At 39.4% G+C, this 16,563-nt stretch overlaps 1 protein-coding gene across 6 annotated transcripts in view; it reads left to right on the forward strand.

Annotated features, from left to right (window-relative positions):
* Nucleotides 1-16,563, forward strand: part of FLI1 (Fli-1 proto-oncogene, ETS transcription factor) — a 164,667-nt gene that overhangs the window by 80,685 nt on the left and 67,419 nt on the right. For all 6 annotated transcript variants that reach the window (XM_072611555.1, XM_072611560.1, XM_072611557.1 and 3 more), the window contains one exon: nt 5,034-5,242. In XM_072611555.1, coding sequence (XP_072467656.1) covers nt 5,034-5,242 — 209 coding nt within the window. The remainder of the gene's footprint in view (nt 1-5,033; nt 5,243-16,563) is intronic.

The raw sequence follows: 16,563 nt of genomic DNA on the forward strand, positions 1-16,563 counted from the left end.
TCAATAGAGTATTCAAACAGATTGGTTTGGGACAACTGTACGTCAACGAGTACCAAGGAATATATTTATTTAGGTTGGAGGACTGTGTCAAAGTCGTTCATTAGATGGTCTCTCCTTAACCTTTTGGTATAGACATCAGTACATAAGCTACAGTTATCTTCAGGTGATTTCTCAGTTTGTGCTCTTCATAAACTTTACAAAGGAAATTTATCACATACATCATGAAATGATGCGCTTTCTTTTTGGCTTTTTGACATAAAATGAAATCAACTCAATTAATTCCTTTATTCACCTCTCTAAGAAGCGTCTGCAATCTGCAATCTGTCCTTCTGTTCATTGGCAACATTTTGTGCCCATTATTTCATTTACATTGAAAACTGCAAGACAGAAATGTTTCAGTTCCAGTAGAGGCGAATCAACTTTTTGGTCACAGGACAAAGATTAAGAGTACTAACAGGTAAATTATTTTTGTTGGTGTTTTGCCACAGTCACTGTGGAGGTGGAAGAGGGTTCATAGGAATTAGGGCATTTTTTGGCCCATTTCATGGATCATTACGATCACCAAAATTAATAATCTCATTCAAGCCAACATGGTTGCTTTGTCCCTATATGCACTTATGTGGGCTATTTCTTTGGTAGCAGGCATGATTTATTTCTAAGACAGTTCTGGTAAAAACTTTCCATTTTGGTAGAGCCAGTCAGAGCTTTTACCTCCTGTCATGGTCTCCAAAAACCCAGGATTATCTCCATGCCACTTTGAAGTATTAGGATAGGACTATTGTAGGAAAAGTTGTCATGCATAATTCCCTTTAACATGGCAAGAGAGCTGATTACAGTATTCCACATGTGGTCTGAATAGTACAGAGTATAGCAGAACTGTAAATTCTTTTGCTTCATATTTTATTAATGCAGCCTATTGTCATATAACTTATTGTTGGCAATCATGCCATGCATATGGAAATTGCACTTCTTTAGTCTTTTAATATGATTTGCATTCTAGCCATGTCCATCATGTACTTTTACAACTGACTTTTTTTAAGAGCAGGACATTACGTTACATATACATTACATTTGTCTCTTTTAAATTTATTGTTAGTTTCAGCCCATTCATCCAGTCTATACAACGATAAGCTTTCTGACTTGCCTTCTCCATCTGTTGCATGTACTGCCAATTGATGTTAATGTTAACAAAAAAGGGGGAGAGTAATTGGGACCCTGTTTAAAAACACCCTAAACTAGTAATTAGGATTCATTTATCAATTAACAAAAATTGTTTAATGCTGTGGACATTCATTTACTCAACAGCCATTTAGTGAACACTTTAGTGATCACAGTACCTGAATAAGTGTCATCCCTTAGGCATTTACGAATTCTCTTCTATTCGGTTTTATCTCCTTGGTGATCTGCTACCATGTTGGAAGAGTGTTACTGTAATAAAGAGGAATACGGATGGGTAGAATTAGCATTAGAGTTCATCTTCTGAACTCCAATCTGGTGCTCTTTCCATTGTGCTATAATCTCCTTTATAAATATATGGAGCTTTTACAAGAAAGGAATATTTGGAAGACAAGTGAGTTATTTCATTAAGAGATAATTAGTTCTGTTTTGGTTATACTGTTTTATATTCCAAAAGCACATCTAAGTGGAAATGTCCGACAGGTATTTTGGTGATATAGCTCAAGAGAGAATTTAGGACTAGATAGATAGATAGACAGATAAATAGATAGCAATAATCCGGGCATGAGTGGGAATTGGGAAGAAAGCACAGTTTACAAGAGACTTGCTGTGTTTTGGTCAGATTTTGGGTATATTCTTGCCACAGTATTTTGACCACTGAAAATAGCACATAAATGAGTGTCTTTGTCTCTGGCCAAAATCTTTGAGTGAATTTTCATATGTAGTCAAGTCATTCTTTCTCTTTTTAAGGCTCCAGATTTCACATATGGTATAACAGTAGTATCATGTATGATATAGAGTGTATAAACTGAGTATCCCTTTCCCTATAGATGATACCCAGACTTTAATATCTTGAATTGAAGGGATGCTTATGCAAGCTCATCTTTATAATGACCAAAAAACTATTTATAATGATGTGTGACATTATAAAACCAGAATTGCTTCGTACCAGTTCTTTCTTTCTGAGAGCTTACAATCTGTCAAACATACTGACAAGAAATCATAAGCCAATATCTAAAGTATGTAGCAAAGTCTTTTCATCACATACATATTAGAACAAAGTGTAATTTGTAGGGAAGTGGCCACGGGACTTTGCATCCAGGATCAAGGGAACTACAGCTCTCCACAGGACAAACCATAAGGGCTTCTGGTGGAAAACAAGAGTGGGACATTTTAGATCCAGAAACTAGAGACATTCACTCAATTAGAGACAGTGAACCTTTCGGGTGTTGTGGTGATAACTTTGGAAGTTCAACCTTAAACCCTTCACCCTTTGCCTTATCTTTAACATCCAAGCCTTTTTGGTCCAGAAGCAGACTTCCTGGTGTGATTTCCTGTACTTCCTGCCTTGGTCCCAGCCGGAAACAACATGAGAACAGCCTTCCTGTTGGAAACAAGGATGCCGTGTTGGCATTAAGTACAGCATTGCAAGTGAGGTCAGCAGAGAGAGAGTGGAACAGAATTTGTAATCTGTTTTTTGGGGGGAGGAAGATATTCAAAGAAAGGGGATGAGTGAAATGAGGGTCACAGAACAGATTCAAAACTAAGGTCTTTTGATGTTCTTTATCTGTAGCCTTGCATACAGTACTTTTTTAGTTTGTTACATAATGGGGGGAAACTACCGTCAGTAGTGAATGGATGAATGATTATTAATAGTGGCCTAAGAGAATATACATTTTATGAATAAAAATTAATAATAGATGATAATAATGGCCAGAATTTGCATAGTATTTTAAGGTTTAAGAAGATCTTTATGCATTTTATCTTACTCAATTCTCATAACAACCCAATGAAGCAGGTACAACAGGTATTATCTTTCCCATTTTATGGATCAGGAAACTGAGACTCGGAGAGGCTTAAGTGATTTGGCTAGTGCCATATAGGTAGTGTTAGAACATGGCTGAATGCTTTTTTACCTTATTCTGAAGGGAAGCTAAACTCAGCTCAGAGGGATTATAAAGACAAAGGGGTGACAAAAAAATAAAAATTCCATTATCTTCACTTTTTAAAAATAGCTTTATTCATGTTTTGTTTTTCCACCACAAACATTTACAGATTACCTTCCCCCACACTCCATGAGAGGATTATTATAACAAAATAGAACAATTAAGCAAAACTAACAATAAGGTGACCTCATCTGAACATGCAAGCAACAATCCACATCTGTAGCACCACGTTTCTTTAAAAAAAATCTATTTCTCTTCCTCCTACTTCCACCCCTTTGAAAAAAAAGAAAAAAATTCTTGTAATCATTAGAGTCAAACACACAAATTCTCTAAATGGCTATATACAAAATCAGCTCTGTGTATCATTCAGCACCTTAAGACTGTCACCTCTTAGGCGGTAGCGTGTTTCATCGTCAGTCCTCTGGAATTATGGGTCAGGTGGTAGCTGTATCAATAGCATTTCTTACTATTCAAGTTTGGTTTTTGAAGTTGTTTGCCTTTACAATTTTGTGTTTCTAGAAATTATACTCCGGATTCTGCTCATGTCATTCTTCTCCTTATAAAAAGTCCTAAAATTGTTTATTTTTGTAACCCTATCTTCTAATCTATGGCATTTTCTTGGTCACATAACCCATTTGCCTCCAATGGACATACCTCATGAATACTGGGAGAATCTTATATAGAGCCGATTGTGATATTTGTCAGAACATAGAAAAGATAGTCCTGCAAATTCCTGTAGCAGAATCACAAATCAGCATTTATATTATGGCATATGTAAATAATTATCACACAACAACCTGTGAGGTAGGTAATATTTGGATTGTCTTCCTAAAAGGTTAACTCTTACCTGTAGTCACAGAGCTAGTAAGTCGAAGTGTCAGGGCTCAAACTCATGTTTCCAGATACTATGCAAGAACTCATCTCTCACCAGAATCACCATAACAGCATGTTTATCATCATTGGCCCATCAGCAACCCAAGAAATGTCTCAAAGGGCAGGGGTGGGGAACCTGCAGCCTTGAAGTCACATGTGGCCCTTTAGGTTCTCAAATGGAGCCCTTTGACTGAATCCAAACTTCACAGAACAAATTCCCTTAATAAAAGGATCTGTTCTGGAAAACTTGGACTCAGTCAAAAGGCCACACCCAAGGACCTAGAAAGCCACATGTGGCCTCAAGGCAGCAGGTTCCTCACCCCCTGAATAACCACTTTGTTTTATATATGGAGAACTGAGAGACTAAGGTAGTAGAGATAGTTTGTGGCAGACCCTGGATTCAAATCTAGGTCCTCTGACTCCAAATCCAGCAGCTTTTCCATTGTACCAGACTGCTTCTCTAAAATTCAGAGCCCTACAGAGGTTAAGTGACTTGTGCAAAGTGACATAGGGAATAAGGAGAAAAGCCAAGAATTGAACCAAGGTCCTCTCACTCCAAGTCAAACATTCTTCCCACAATGCCTACTCCAGTGCCAGGGACCATTTCATTGCTTGTGTCACCGATCTACAGGGGCACTCCAGGTTATTCCTTTCTCCCACACCTCTCCTTTGCTCCTGTAGCAGCCTCCATCCCTACTCTCCATCTCAAACTGACAGGAAAGCTACAGCATAATAATGATGCTCTCTAGGTAAACTGTCAAATGCCTGTGCCACAGGGGGATGATACCCCTTCCCAGCCTCACCTCCCTCCTTGTCCACCACAGCTGAAAAAAAGAACCCAACATGTTTGCATAAGGATTAATGCAGCCCAGGACCTGTGATTCAACCTGCAATTCCCCCAGAGGGGACTTTCGGGTGAAGAGAGCCCCATGGCATCTGTTGAGCAGCTTGCCAGCTCAAACAGAGAGTGTAAAAGCCACCTCATGGCTGATTGACTAGTGACGCTTACAAACTTTCTCCCCTCTCATGGTCTTCCAGGAGGCTCTGTCGGTGGTGAGTGACGACCAATCCCTCTTTGACTCCACATTTGGAGCAGCTCATCTCCCCAAGAACGACATGACCGCCTCTGGCAACCCTGACTATGGCCAGCCCCACAAAATCAACCCCCTCCCACCTCAGCAGGAGTGGATCAACCAACCCGTGAGGGTCAATGTTAAGAGGGAATATGACCACATGAATGGATCCAGGTAGGAGAGCATGGACTACAGCCGCTGATGGCTTCAGCTGATGGGCTGGGAGAGAGAAATCAGGGAGTGCAGGGTTGGGTCACAGAACCTGATGGTGGAGGGAGCGGGGAGAAGAGAGGGAGGGACTGAAAGTATGAATGTGTGTTCACCAGATGTTCTTCTGCTGAGGCATAAGGCCTCATTATTCACTTATGGTTTCTGTGGCAGGCAGGGCTCCAATGCTAGGCAATTGGAAGTCTGGGTCAGTCCACAAAAGGCTGCTAAGATGAGGGGGCCAGCCCAGGGCACTGTGGGACTTGAGTCTGATGGTGCAGTTGAAGGGGGCTCCTGCCATGTCTGGCTGGGCATGGGAGAGCTGCCAGCCTTCAAAAGCTCTGCTTTATGTAAGAGTCTGTTCTTAGGACCATTAAATCAACAACTGTTTATTAAGTATCTGCTATGTGCCAAGCCCTGTGCTAGGCCCTGGGGATACAAAGATGGCGAATGAAATAATCCCTACTTGCAAGGAGCTGATATTCACTGAACAGTTACCAAACACTTATGTGAAGTCAAGTCAACAAGAATTTAAGTGCCAGCTATATTCCAGGCATTTACTTATATGCAGGCCACTGTGGTAGGCCCTATGATGAAAGAAAGAAAGAGAGAGAAGAAAGGAAGGAAGGAAGGTAGGAAGGAAAGAGAACAGGAGAGAAGAAGAAGAGAAAGGGAGGAAGGAAGGGAAGAAAGGGAAAGGAGGAAAGAATGAAAGATGGAAGGAGGGAGAGAGGGAAAGAAGGAAGGAGGAAAGGAATGATGGAAGGAAGGAAAGAAGGAAAGTAGGAGGGAGGGAATAAGATGTTCTGGGCCCTAAACAAATATCCACTTTAATATCAGGTATAAAACAGAAGCATTAGATAGCCATATTACTACATAGGTGGTTATAATAATGGCATAAATAAAATTATATAGGATTTGAGTGGAGAGGAAGTTACTTTGTAGCAAAAAGATTTCATGAAGGAGGTAGTATTTGTTGGGTGGCCTTTAAGGTTTTATAGGATTTTGACTGGGGAAGTGGGCATGCCACTTAAGATAGAAGGAGTAAGGATATAGGAGCAGGAAACTTCGAAGTGTGTTGAAAGAATGAGGGGTAGTCCATTTTGGACTAGAACATGTAGGGGAATAGTGGGAGATAAGAGCTAGATTAGGTAGCTTGGAACCAAATCCTCAGAGACTTGTACAAATTGAATGACAGACTAAAGAGTCTGAGCTTTATTTAATAAGCAATGGGGAGTTTCAGGGAGGGTGAGAAGGGTGAGAATTTGGAGCTCAAAATTTTAAAAATATATTAAAATTGTTTTGATGTGTAATTGGGAAAAATCAAATGCTAATTATTTTAAAAAGCAATGGGGGTGGCGGTCACTGAAGACTTCAGAGGAGAGTAGTGACATGATCAGAGCAGCACTTTAGGGAGATTAGATTGGAGGAGAGCCTAGGATCAGGGAGAGGAGTTTGGAGATTATATAAATAGAACAGACAAGAAGTAAGCAAGACCTGAATGAAGGTATTAGTAGTTAAAGAGAAAAGGAGAGGAGAGGACCCAAGGAGGTAGACAAATAAGATATGGTTAGATATAGGAAAAGGAAGAGTCGTTAAGCCTGGGTGGCAGTTGTGACGTTATTCATGGAAAGTGAGGGAAGCAGGAGGAGTTGCTTTGGGAGGGAAGGAGATGAGTTTGGTTTCAGATGAGTGAGTTTAAGATAGTGGCAAAGAATGCAGGTGGAGTTATCCAGCAGAATATTTCAAAGAAAACTTCTTCTGAAAACTTTTGGTCATGGGAAGCCAGGGCTAGAGTTACAAATTTGAGACTCACCTGTAGAATGGTGAGGAGTTGAAGGAGAGAGAGTGATAATGTACGTAGCCAAGCCAGAGTCACCACCTCCTTCTCAAGGAGCAACAAGTACACTCCAGACCTGCATGTGGGAACCCCTAACTTCACCACATTTCAATCCCACTAACCAAAACCAGACAGTGCCTGGGATCTCAGCCACCTTCTCAAGGCTTTGGGGCTGCAGAGTAGCTCAGAACCTCAGGACTCTGTCTCTGTATTTGTCTCTGTCTCTGTCTCTCAGGCTCTATCTCTGTCTCTCTCATCCTGATAATAACTAATATTTGCATTGTGCCTTAGAGTTTACAAAACTTCATCTCCATGAGAGCCTCATAACACTGTAAAGTAGGTTCTACAGATAAAATTATTTTCCTCATTTTACACAAGGGAAATCTGATGCTCAGAGACAAAGAGTGATTAGACCAGGGATTTTTAATCCTTTTAATAAAAGAATTTGTTCTGTAAAATTTGGATTTAGTCAAAAGGATGCACTTCAGGATCTAGAAGGCCACATGTGGTTTCAAGGCCACAGGTTCCCCACCCCTGGTTTAGACTGTGGTCATACAATTACTAAATGTGGGAGGATTTGAACCTGAATTTTCCTAACTCCAGGTTCAATTCTCCACCAAACTGACTCTTTTTATTATTATTATTAATTATTATTAGTTGATACATTTTTGCACATGAAACTGCAAATCTATTGTGTATAACTTACTATTCCATTTAAATATATAACAGTTATCATGTAAATTTTCCCCCCTTTTTTCCTTCCTTCCCTTTCCCTCATCCTACAGCTGTCTACCATTAGACACAAATATATTTATATATATGTATGTAAAATCATCCTATATATACTTCTATTTATCAGTTCTTTCTCTGACTCTTAAGGTAGTATCTGCCCCTCCATATCCTTAAGCTCATGATTAAGAGTCAGGGACATTGTAACAGGAGCAACCCAGTTATGTACAGTGATGTTAAAAGTCTAGTTGCTGATGTATGGTATCCTTTGGTTTGGTTTGGTTTTTGAGACTGGCCCTCCCTCTCTCACCCAGGCTGGAATGCCATAACTCACAGGTCTCTTCCCACCACTGATCAGCACAGAAGCTTTAATCTGTTCTGTTTCCAACGTGGACCAGTTTGGTTTTCCTTAAACAACTTGGTGGCAGCCCCTGATCCTAGGGGCTCACATAGAATCCTTTGAACGTATGTCCTCAGAGATAGAAAACCCACCAAAAAAAATCTACCCACAGAACAAAGTCTTTCATATTTTTCTAGAACATTTATATTCATTATTACATTTTGATCTCATAATAATCCTGTGACATTGGGAAGGTAAGATGTCATCCTGTCCAAAGTAACATGGATGGTGACCAAAGGAGTAAGACCAGGAAGAAGTCTGCAGACTACTAAATGGGGAAAGGAAAGGGGAAGGGAATAAATATTTATTAAGCCCTTTACGAATATTATCTCATGCACCCTCCACAACAATCCTGCCAGGTAGGTGCTATTATTATCGTCCCCATTTTACAGATGAGGAAACTCAAACAAACAGAAATTACATGACTTGCCCCAGATCACGCAACTAGTATGATCTGAGGCTAGATTTGGACTCAGGTCTTCCTGACTCCAGACCTGATGATCTGTGTATACCCTGAGCCACCAGCTGTCTCAGTCAGACACTAAAATACAGAATCTGTTTTTATGCAGGTTCAGGGTGACTCACAATGGGATTTGTGAGTACTGTTTTTTTTCTTATTCTCCCCAAGATGTTTCAAGCACTTAGATCTTCTAGTCATAGGCAGAGAGGGGCCCCATAAGAATTATCTTTCAAAGCTGAGTTCTGCAGCCCAACTAGCTCCCTAGTAAATAGCTCCACTTGTAGTCAGCCTTAGAAGCTGAAGATGTAACAAGGATTGGCCTACCCTCTGAGGATAGGCCAGTGACTGTGAATCTATTACTTGGTTGGACAGTAAGTCACAGAGTAGCTTCAGAATAATTGATGTATTCAAACAGATCTGACCCCTTTGGGAGAAATGGAGGAAGTATAATAGACCCTACCAGCACAAAGTAGGCCAGGCACAGGCTGCTACTAGTGCCAGATGAATCTTCTTCACCTGTGTCCATCTTGTGGTACCAAGATTTGGAGTCAGAGGGCCTGGGTTCAAAGCCTGGCGGAGCCATTTACCAACTGTCTAATGAATGATTGTGGAAAAGTCTGTTCATCTCTCTAGGCTTCTCAATGTTTCTGCATCTCTAAAAAGAAGGGAGGAGACTAGGTGACCTCAAGATTTGTGCTAGCTTGAAATCTTTTCCATCACCCTGCAGTAATGTTCTAGAAAAATTCTCATGTTCAAGTTGGAACTATTCACTAGAGGGTGAAAAAAAGGTACTGTAAGAAAGAAAAACATAATTAAATTGATGTCAAGCTATTAAGATTGTTTTCAACCCAAGGTCTGCCTTTAGTTCTGTGTTGTTGATATTGTCGTTGTTCTATGAGGCCGGGAAGGCTTGGGTTTTGACTGGACTTGTGATTTAATTTGTTTTGAGAACCCCGACTAAGGAAATTTCTATTTCCAATGCACATCAGCTCTTGCTCTGAAAATTAGTCTCAGAGAGTATTATTGACTGAGGTACCAAGAGAGACTTGCTCAGGATCACATCACCAGTACATCTTGGAACCTAGGTCTTCCTGATTCTCTAGCAGGCTCATAGTCTATTATACTATGCTGCCTTTAGTAGCCTATTGTTATGGAATAATTATGCTATCTTGTATTTTATTCTTTGCCAAAGCATATGTTCTTTTATGCTTTTTGGAGTGACTTCATTTCAAATACTCACAGCAGTTTTGCAAAGTGTGAACTGGTGATGCTACCCATTTTATGGATGGGGCAACTGAAACATGAAGCTAATAAGAGGCAGAAGTAGGGAAACAGTTGAAGCAGCATGAGACAGTAGAAAGAGCACTAGTCAGGAAGTCATAAGTTCTGAGTTCGAATCATGGTTCCGCTATTTGGTACCTATGGGACCTTGAGTAAGTCATTTAATCTTTATGGATCTCAGTTTCCTTCTCTTTGAAATGAGGAGTTTGGAAAGATGACCTCTAGATCCATGATTATTCAGCTAGTGTTCTGCTATGTTACGAGGCTTGGAGGGCTTAGAATTTCCTTGTGGCTCTGGATCCAGACATGGGATAGTCCACAAACAGGGAGAAACACAGGAATTCATAGATTCTGTGGAAGATGGAAAAAAAAAACCTCCAGTAAATTAAAATTCTGTCATTCTGTGAAGAGGCGGGAGCTGATGACTAGCTGGGAGATTATTCAACTCTCAGAACCTTAGCTTTTTCAGTTTATCCCACAGTAGATGACTGTGTTACGGCAATATATCTGGCTACTATGTCCAGTCAACAGTGCCACATTTTGAGGGGAATTTTGACAAGCTGGAGCACATGTAGAAAAAGGCAAAGTATGGCAAGGGGATTTAAAAACCGTGTCATCCAAAAATCAGTTAGAGGAACTAGAGATGCTCAGGCTAGAGAAGGGGAGATCCAGTAGAGATGTGACAGCTGCTGTCAATACTGGAAAGATCACACAGTAGAAAAAGACCTTGTTCTGCTTGGCTTCAGAGGACCAGTGGTTAGAAGTAATGCAGTTAGGTTGGTGAATTCAAATCTAGCCTCAGACACTTATAATTGTGTGACCCTAAGCAAGTCACTTAACCTCTTTCTGTCTGAGTTTCCTGAACTGTGAAAGAAGGATTACCCCTACTTCTTAAGGTTGTTGTAAAGATCTAATGAGAAAATAATTGTAAAGTGCTCAGCACAATGCCTGACATATAGATATTAGCTATTACTAATTAACAAGGAGATCATTTTTGGCTAAACATAAGAAAAAATTGTTATCCCTTCCATATCACAACTTTCCTTGTCACTGTTTCAATATATTGCAAGTTAGCAGAAGAAATTAAATGGGAATTTTGAGGAGTTTTGCAGAAGCCACAGATGACACTTGAAGAACAGCAGGCAACACAGGAAAAGTTTAGAAACTCAGAAATGCATAAAATATATTTAGCATTGTATAATATCTACATTTTTTATGTTTTGATACCATAATAATTCAGACTTCTCTGGTATAAAGAAAGCATCAAAACATTTTAGCAGATTTTCCAGATCGAGGGGTGGTGGTGGTGGTGGTAGTAGTGGAAGTAGAGGTGGGGGTACATGCTTCTAGCCCCCACAGTGCGGAAGGGATAATTGTATAACAAAGTAGAATATGGTTCTTTGGTCAGGAAGTGAAAAGGAATCAAGTAATGAGTTCTCTGTGATTGGAGGTCTTCAAAGGAGGTCAGATGACCACTATGAGTTAGACAGGAGTCATGCTTTATATAGGAATTAGACTAGATGACCCCTGATTTTCCTTCCAGCTTTAAGATTCTATGTCTCCATGGTGTGCCATGACCACTGTGCCCTTTCTGCTTTAAAAAGGCAGAGTAAAGTGTGTGTGAGTGTGTGTGTGTGTGTGTGTGTGTGTGTGTGTGTGTGTGTGTGTGTGTGTGTGTGTAGTAGGGAGTGTTTTGTGAGCATGATGTTGGTGAACCTTCCTTTGGTCATGACTTAGCTATGACTCACTTGGGGAGCGGCTAAGGGTCAGGTGGAGAGGCGTGTTCTTTGTGAGGTTCAACAGTAGTATGGGCTGCCCTTGCTTTGGGAGGTTCTGTTGTCTCTTTCCTCAAATTTTCCCATTGTGGTTCAGCTTGCCGGGGTTGGTTGTTCCTGAAACAGCATTGCCCATAGGTTCTGTATTAGATGCAGATTCCAGTGGCTTGATCCAAGACGTGGTCTGCAAATAGCTCTCAGCTGCATCCTGTCTCAACCACGCGAATTGGAGAAAACATCCCGTGTAAGAAAGAATACCAATTTATGGAGAGGAAATGCATGAACTGCTTGCCTTATGTCCATGCTGTGGAACCTGAGTCCTGAATTGTACAAGTACTATGTGACCTGCATGAACAATGTATCTAGGTATAAAGGGCATATGCTCTTCACATTTCTTCCATGTACAGAATGTTACTGATACATTTGTTGCTGATACATTTGTTCCACCTGTCTAGCTAGTGAAGAATATTTCATAATTCTGATGCATAAGTCTGATCACTGATAACCTTGTGTGTGAAGCTGTGTTCATGAGTTCAGACTAAGGGATAGAATTTGTTCATTAAATTCTATTTGTCCATTAAATCCATGGTTTCTAGGGATCTGTGATGTCATCAGTGTGAGGACCCCTTCCAGGGGTATGGATTACAGTTCCTTTTGACTTCTAATCCTTAGCCTTAGCCTTTGGGGTTCTTGCCCATGTCTTTCCATAGATCCTTCCTAGAAGATCCTCCACATGTGTGGAAAGTCATTCACTAGTTCTGTTAATACATATAGGTGATAGTGCTGCACACATTCTGTCCATTTGTTACCCTTCCCTCTTGCACTGTAAGCAATACCCCTCCTGTTCTGGTCATTTGTGACTTTGTCAGTAGATGATACACCACTTCTTAGGAGTAAGTCATTGCCTGTGGTATACTGCAGTTTCTCACACCTGTGAACATCTTCCCAGTATCCTTTAGGTTGCCTGAAAATTTGAGCAAAAGGACATGCATTTACATACTGCGTCTGTCACTACCTGTGTGACCTTGGGGAAGTCATTTAACCTCTCTAGACCTCAGTTTCCTCACCTGTCAAATAAGGGGGTTTGACTAGAGAGCTTCCTGTTCTAAATCTATATGATTGTATGATATTTTTGAAAGAAGACAATTTTTAGGTAATTTTGGAAAGGGCTGAACAATTTTCCACATATAATGCATTCTAGTTTTTTCCTCCTAGTGAATTGCCCATTTATAGCTCCTGTCATATATGGGTATACATGTCTATTATATATGAAATATTATGAACTGGTCCTGTGTTTTCATTGTTGTAGGGAACTTCCAGGTAGGGCAATCCCCTCAACCATTGTAGGTTGCCATCTTCTCTGTAACCTATAGTCTTAGAGAGTTGCCCAGGGCACAAAGAGGCTATTTAGAGAATTATGCCAGTCATAATTTAATTAAATAATGCCATAGCTGGCATTATTTAGAGGTAGAGTTTGAATGTAGGCCTTCCTGGCTTTCAGGAAGCTATCTAACCATAATACCAGGATGCCTCATGTGTATGTGTGCATACATATATGCACACATACACATATGCATACGTATTACACATGGTTATATATATGTGCACATATCTGTACACACATGGGTATGTATATACACATGTGTATGTGTTTATGAATATGTATGTGTAAATATATATCTGTCTCAAATCCCCAGTGAGGAAGCTTACTCTTAACGTAATTCAGGATCTATTCTGTAACTAACAGTCTTAGGGAGTCAATATAATATGGCAATACCATTTGTGTGTGTGTTTATAAAATATATTCTGATACATTGACTCAATGGGTTACTCATCCAATCAGCAAGCTTTGATCTGAGCAATCAGAATTTTACCTTTTTTTCTCCCAGCGTGATTGTTTAATCTGTTTCAAGTGAATATGAATTTTAGTGAGGAAGCTTTATGATGTTCTAGTCCTTGACACAATTAGTATTATATTATCTGTGAACAGGAATATTTAAAGGAGTTCACAATTTATGGAGCATTCCTCTCTTGTTTGTACTCTAGCTAAGGAATTCTCCATGACATCGACAAGCTCCTAAATTAGTCAATGTTTCCGTGTTTTATACCTCCCTTGATATCGATACTCAGCAGATTGTTATTCAGAGTTATTTCTGTGATTACGTTTGTCATAGAATTTTTTTATGATTTTAACATATGTGTGCAGAGGTATTGTCTCAGGAGGGTCATTAAGGATGCATTATGTTCTGTGAGTCAAAGGTGTTTTTGTTTTTCTTTTTAATTGAAAAACAATAGACACCGGGATATTCTATTCTTTGCACCTCTCAGTCAGTTGTATGTCTTTGAAGATGTGGTCTCTTGTAGAAAATCTTATACAAAAGCCTTCCTGTTTTCTTCTCATGTATTCATAGAAAAATAGGGATTGAAGGAAGGGAAGGAGTTTAGGCATAATATTTTGCAAAAGAGTAAACTGTGGTTGAAAGATTCTCATTAAGGATTATTTCTATATGTGCACAGACGCATCTCACAAGGATTTTTATAGAGATGACATCACAGATGTAAACCTGGGAAAGATTTAGAGTCTAGGCGCTTCATTTTACAAATAAAGTAAATCAGGCTGAATGAAGTTAAGTGACTTGCCCAATGTCACTCAGATATACAAGGCAGGATTTGAACTCAGATCTTCTTGGCATCAAACCTACTCTATCAGTAGCATCGCTGAGGTCCTACTGATGGCTTATTGATTACCTTTTTTTTTTTGTATGTTTGATCTTTTTCATTCTTTTGGAATCTTTCCCTCTTTGAGATAGCTTGAAAATTGTTTTACAAGGACCTTCCAAGGGCAGTCAGGTGACACTAGAACACTAGGCAAGGATTTGAACTGACTTGGAATTGAGCCTCAAACCCTTACTAGCTGTGTGACCATGGGCAAGTCCCTTATCCTCTGTCTGCTTCGGTTTCCTCAACTATAAAAGAGGGATAATAGTAGTACCTACCTCCCATTATGAGAATCAACTGAGATAATATTTGCAAAGTACTTAGCACGGTTCCTTTAAAAAATGATGATTTCTTTCCTTCCCTTAAAATTGTGTCACTTCCAGCTTGGGTACGTCTGATCTAGTGCTCCTCTCAACTTCCTTTTTTTAACTGGTACCACCTTTGTCTCATGGATTTGATCAGTGCTATATCAGTTATAAAGCACCACAAAAGAGGTGGCTCCATTATCATAACCAGTAAAAATGGATCAGTGTAGAAACTGACAGGTGTGTTCCATTTTATTTCCTTTTGCTGTTTGCCTTCCAATTTTTACAAAAAATAATTGTTCATAAATATTTTATTAAGCATCAGTAAATCTAAGCTTTGTAATTCCTTACATTTAAAGGAACCAATTTCAGTGCTTAAAATCTTGTTGTCTTGTTGGGTCATTTCTGTTGTGTTCAACTCTGTGATCCCATTGGGCATTTTCTTAGCAAAAATATTGGAGTGGTTTGTCACTTCCTTCTCCAGTTCCATTTACAGATGAGGAAACCAAGGTACACAGAGTTAAATAATTTGCCCAGGGTCACACAGCTACTAAGTGTATGAGGCTGGATTTGAACTCAAGATGAGTTTTCCTGACTCCAGATAGAGCTCTCTGTCCACAGCGCCACTTAACTTAAGATGACATAAAATTTTTAGTCACTTTCTCTAAGTTTTCATCAAGAGTGTTTGTTCATTCCATTCACTTTTTCTTTTATATGTCATTAGTATATATACTCTGTGTTTCAAGGTTTGCTTCAGCTATTTGTTTTTTGCTTGCACTATTTCATAATGGTCTTGCCATGTTTCTTTATATTATTCATACTTGTTGAACTTAATTACATTATGATATTCTCCTCTTTCAGTTTCATGTCTTGGAATGATCTTGCTTTATTTGATCTCACGCCAAGGTCTTTGAAGACTTATTTCACCTTGAAGTCCTCTTTATATTTAGCAAGGCTCATCTTTGAATGGAAGATAGTTAGTTTGTTCCTGGACCCATACTTGAACCCTGTCTGGCTTGGTGGAACCTATCAGAGGCTGTGTAATACTAGCCTGACCTTTGAGGATATACTATGTTTTGCTCTAATGAGAAAATGGAGTAGGAATCTTTTTGAAGAATGGACATACTACATCTCAGTGTGTCTGTTTCTATATCCATATCTACCACTATATCTATTTCTATCCATACATGGAGTTATATTCTATAATAATCCTAAATTCTGTGCTCTACCCCCAGAGTTTATATTTTAGGCATCTTCCATGTCATTGGTGTCAAACTATAAGTCACTGGTGTCATTTCAGAAATGGGAGCATGTGAACTTAGAAAAACCACAAATTAACACAATCTAGGCTGTATTATATTTTTATTTATTTTGGTAAACACTTTCCAATGACATTTTAATCTATTTGGGCCTTCTGATATTTGTTATAAATCACACTGTACTAACTTTCCATAATGTAGCTAAAATATATTTGTTGAGTCAATCAACCCATAACCATTTATTTAATGCTTACTGTGTGTGAAGCAGTGTTCTAGTTTCTGCGGATAAAAAAGACAAAAATATAACAGCCCTTGTCTGAACTATGGCAATAAATCTGCTGGTTGGTCTCTCTGTCTCAAGTCTCTCCCAACTCCAATTCATCCTCCATTCAGCTGCCAAAGTGATTTTCCTAAAGCTCAGATCTGACCATATTATTCATGGCTCAATATACTCACATAGCTCCCTATCATCTCCAGGATCAAATATGAAATCCTCTATAAAGCATGTAAAGACTTTCACA

Source organism: Notamacropus eugenii, chromosome 5, assembly GCF_028372415.1.
Source record: "Notamacropus eugenii isolate mMacEug1 chromosome 5, mMacEug1.pri_v2, whole genome shotgun sequence".
In the NCBI taxonomy this organism is placed as follows: domain Eukaryota; kingdom Metazoa; phylum Chordata; class Mammalia; order Diprotodontia; family Macropodidae; genus Notamacropus; species Notamacropus eugenii.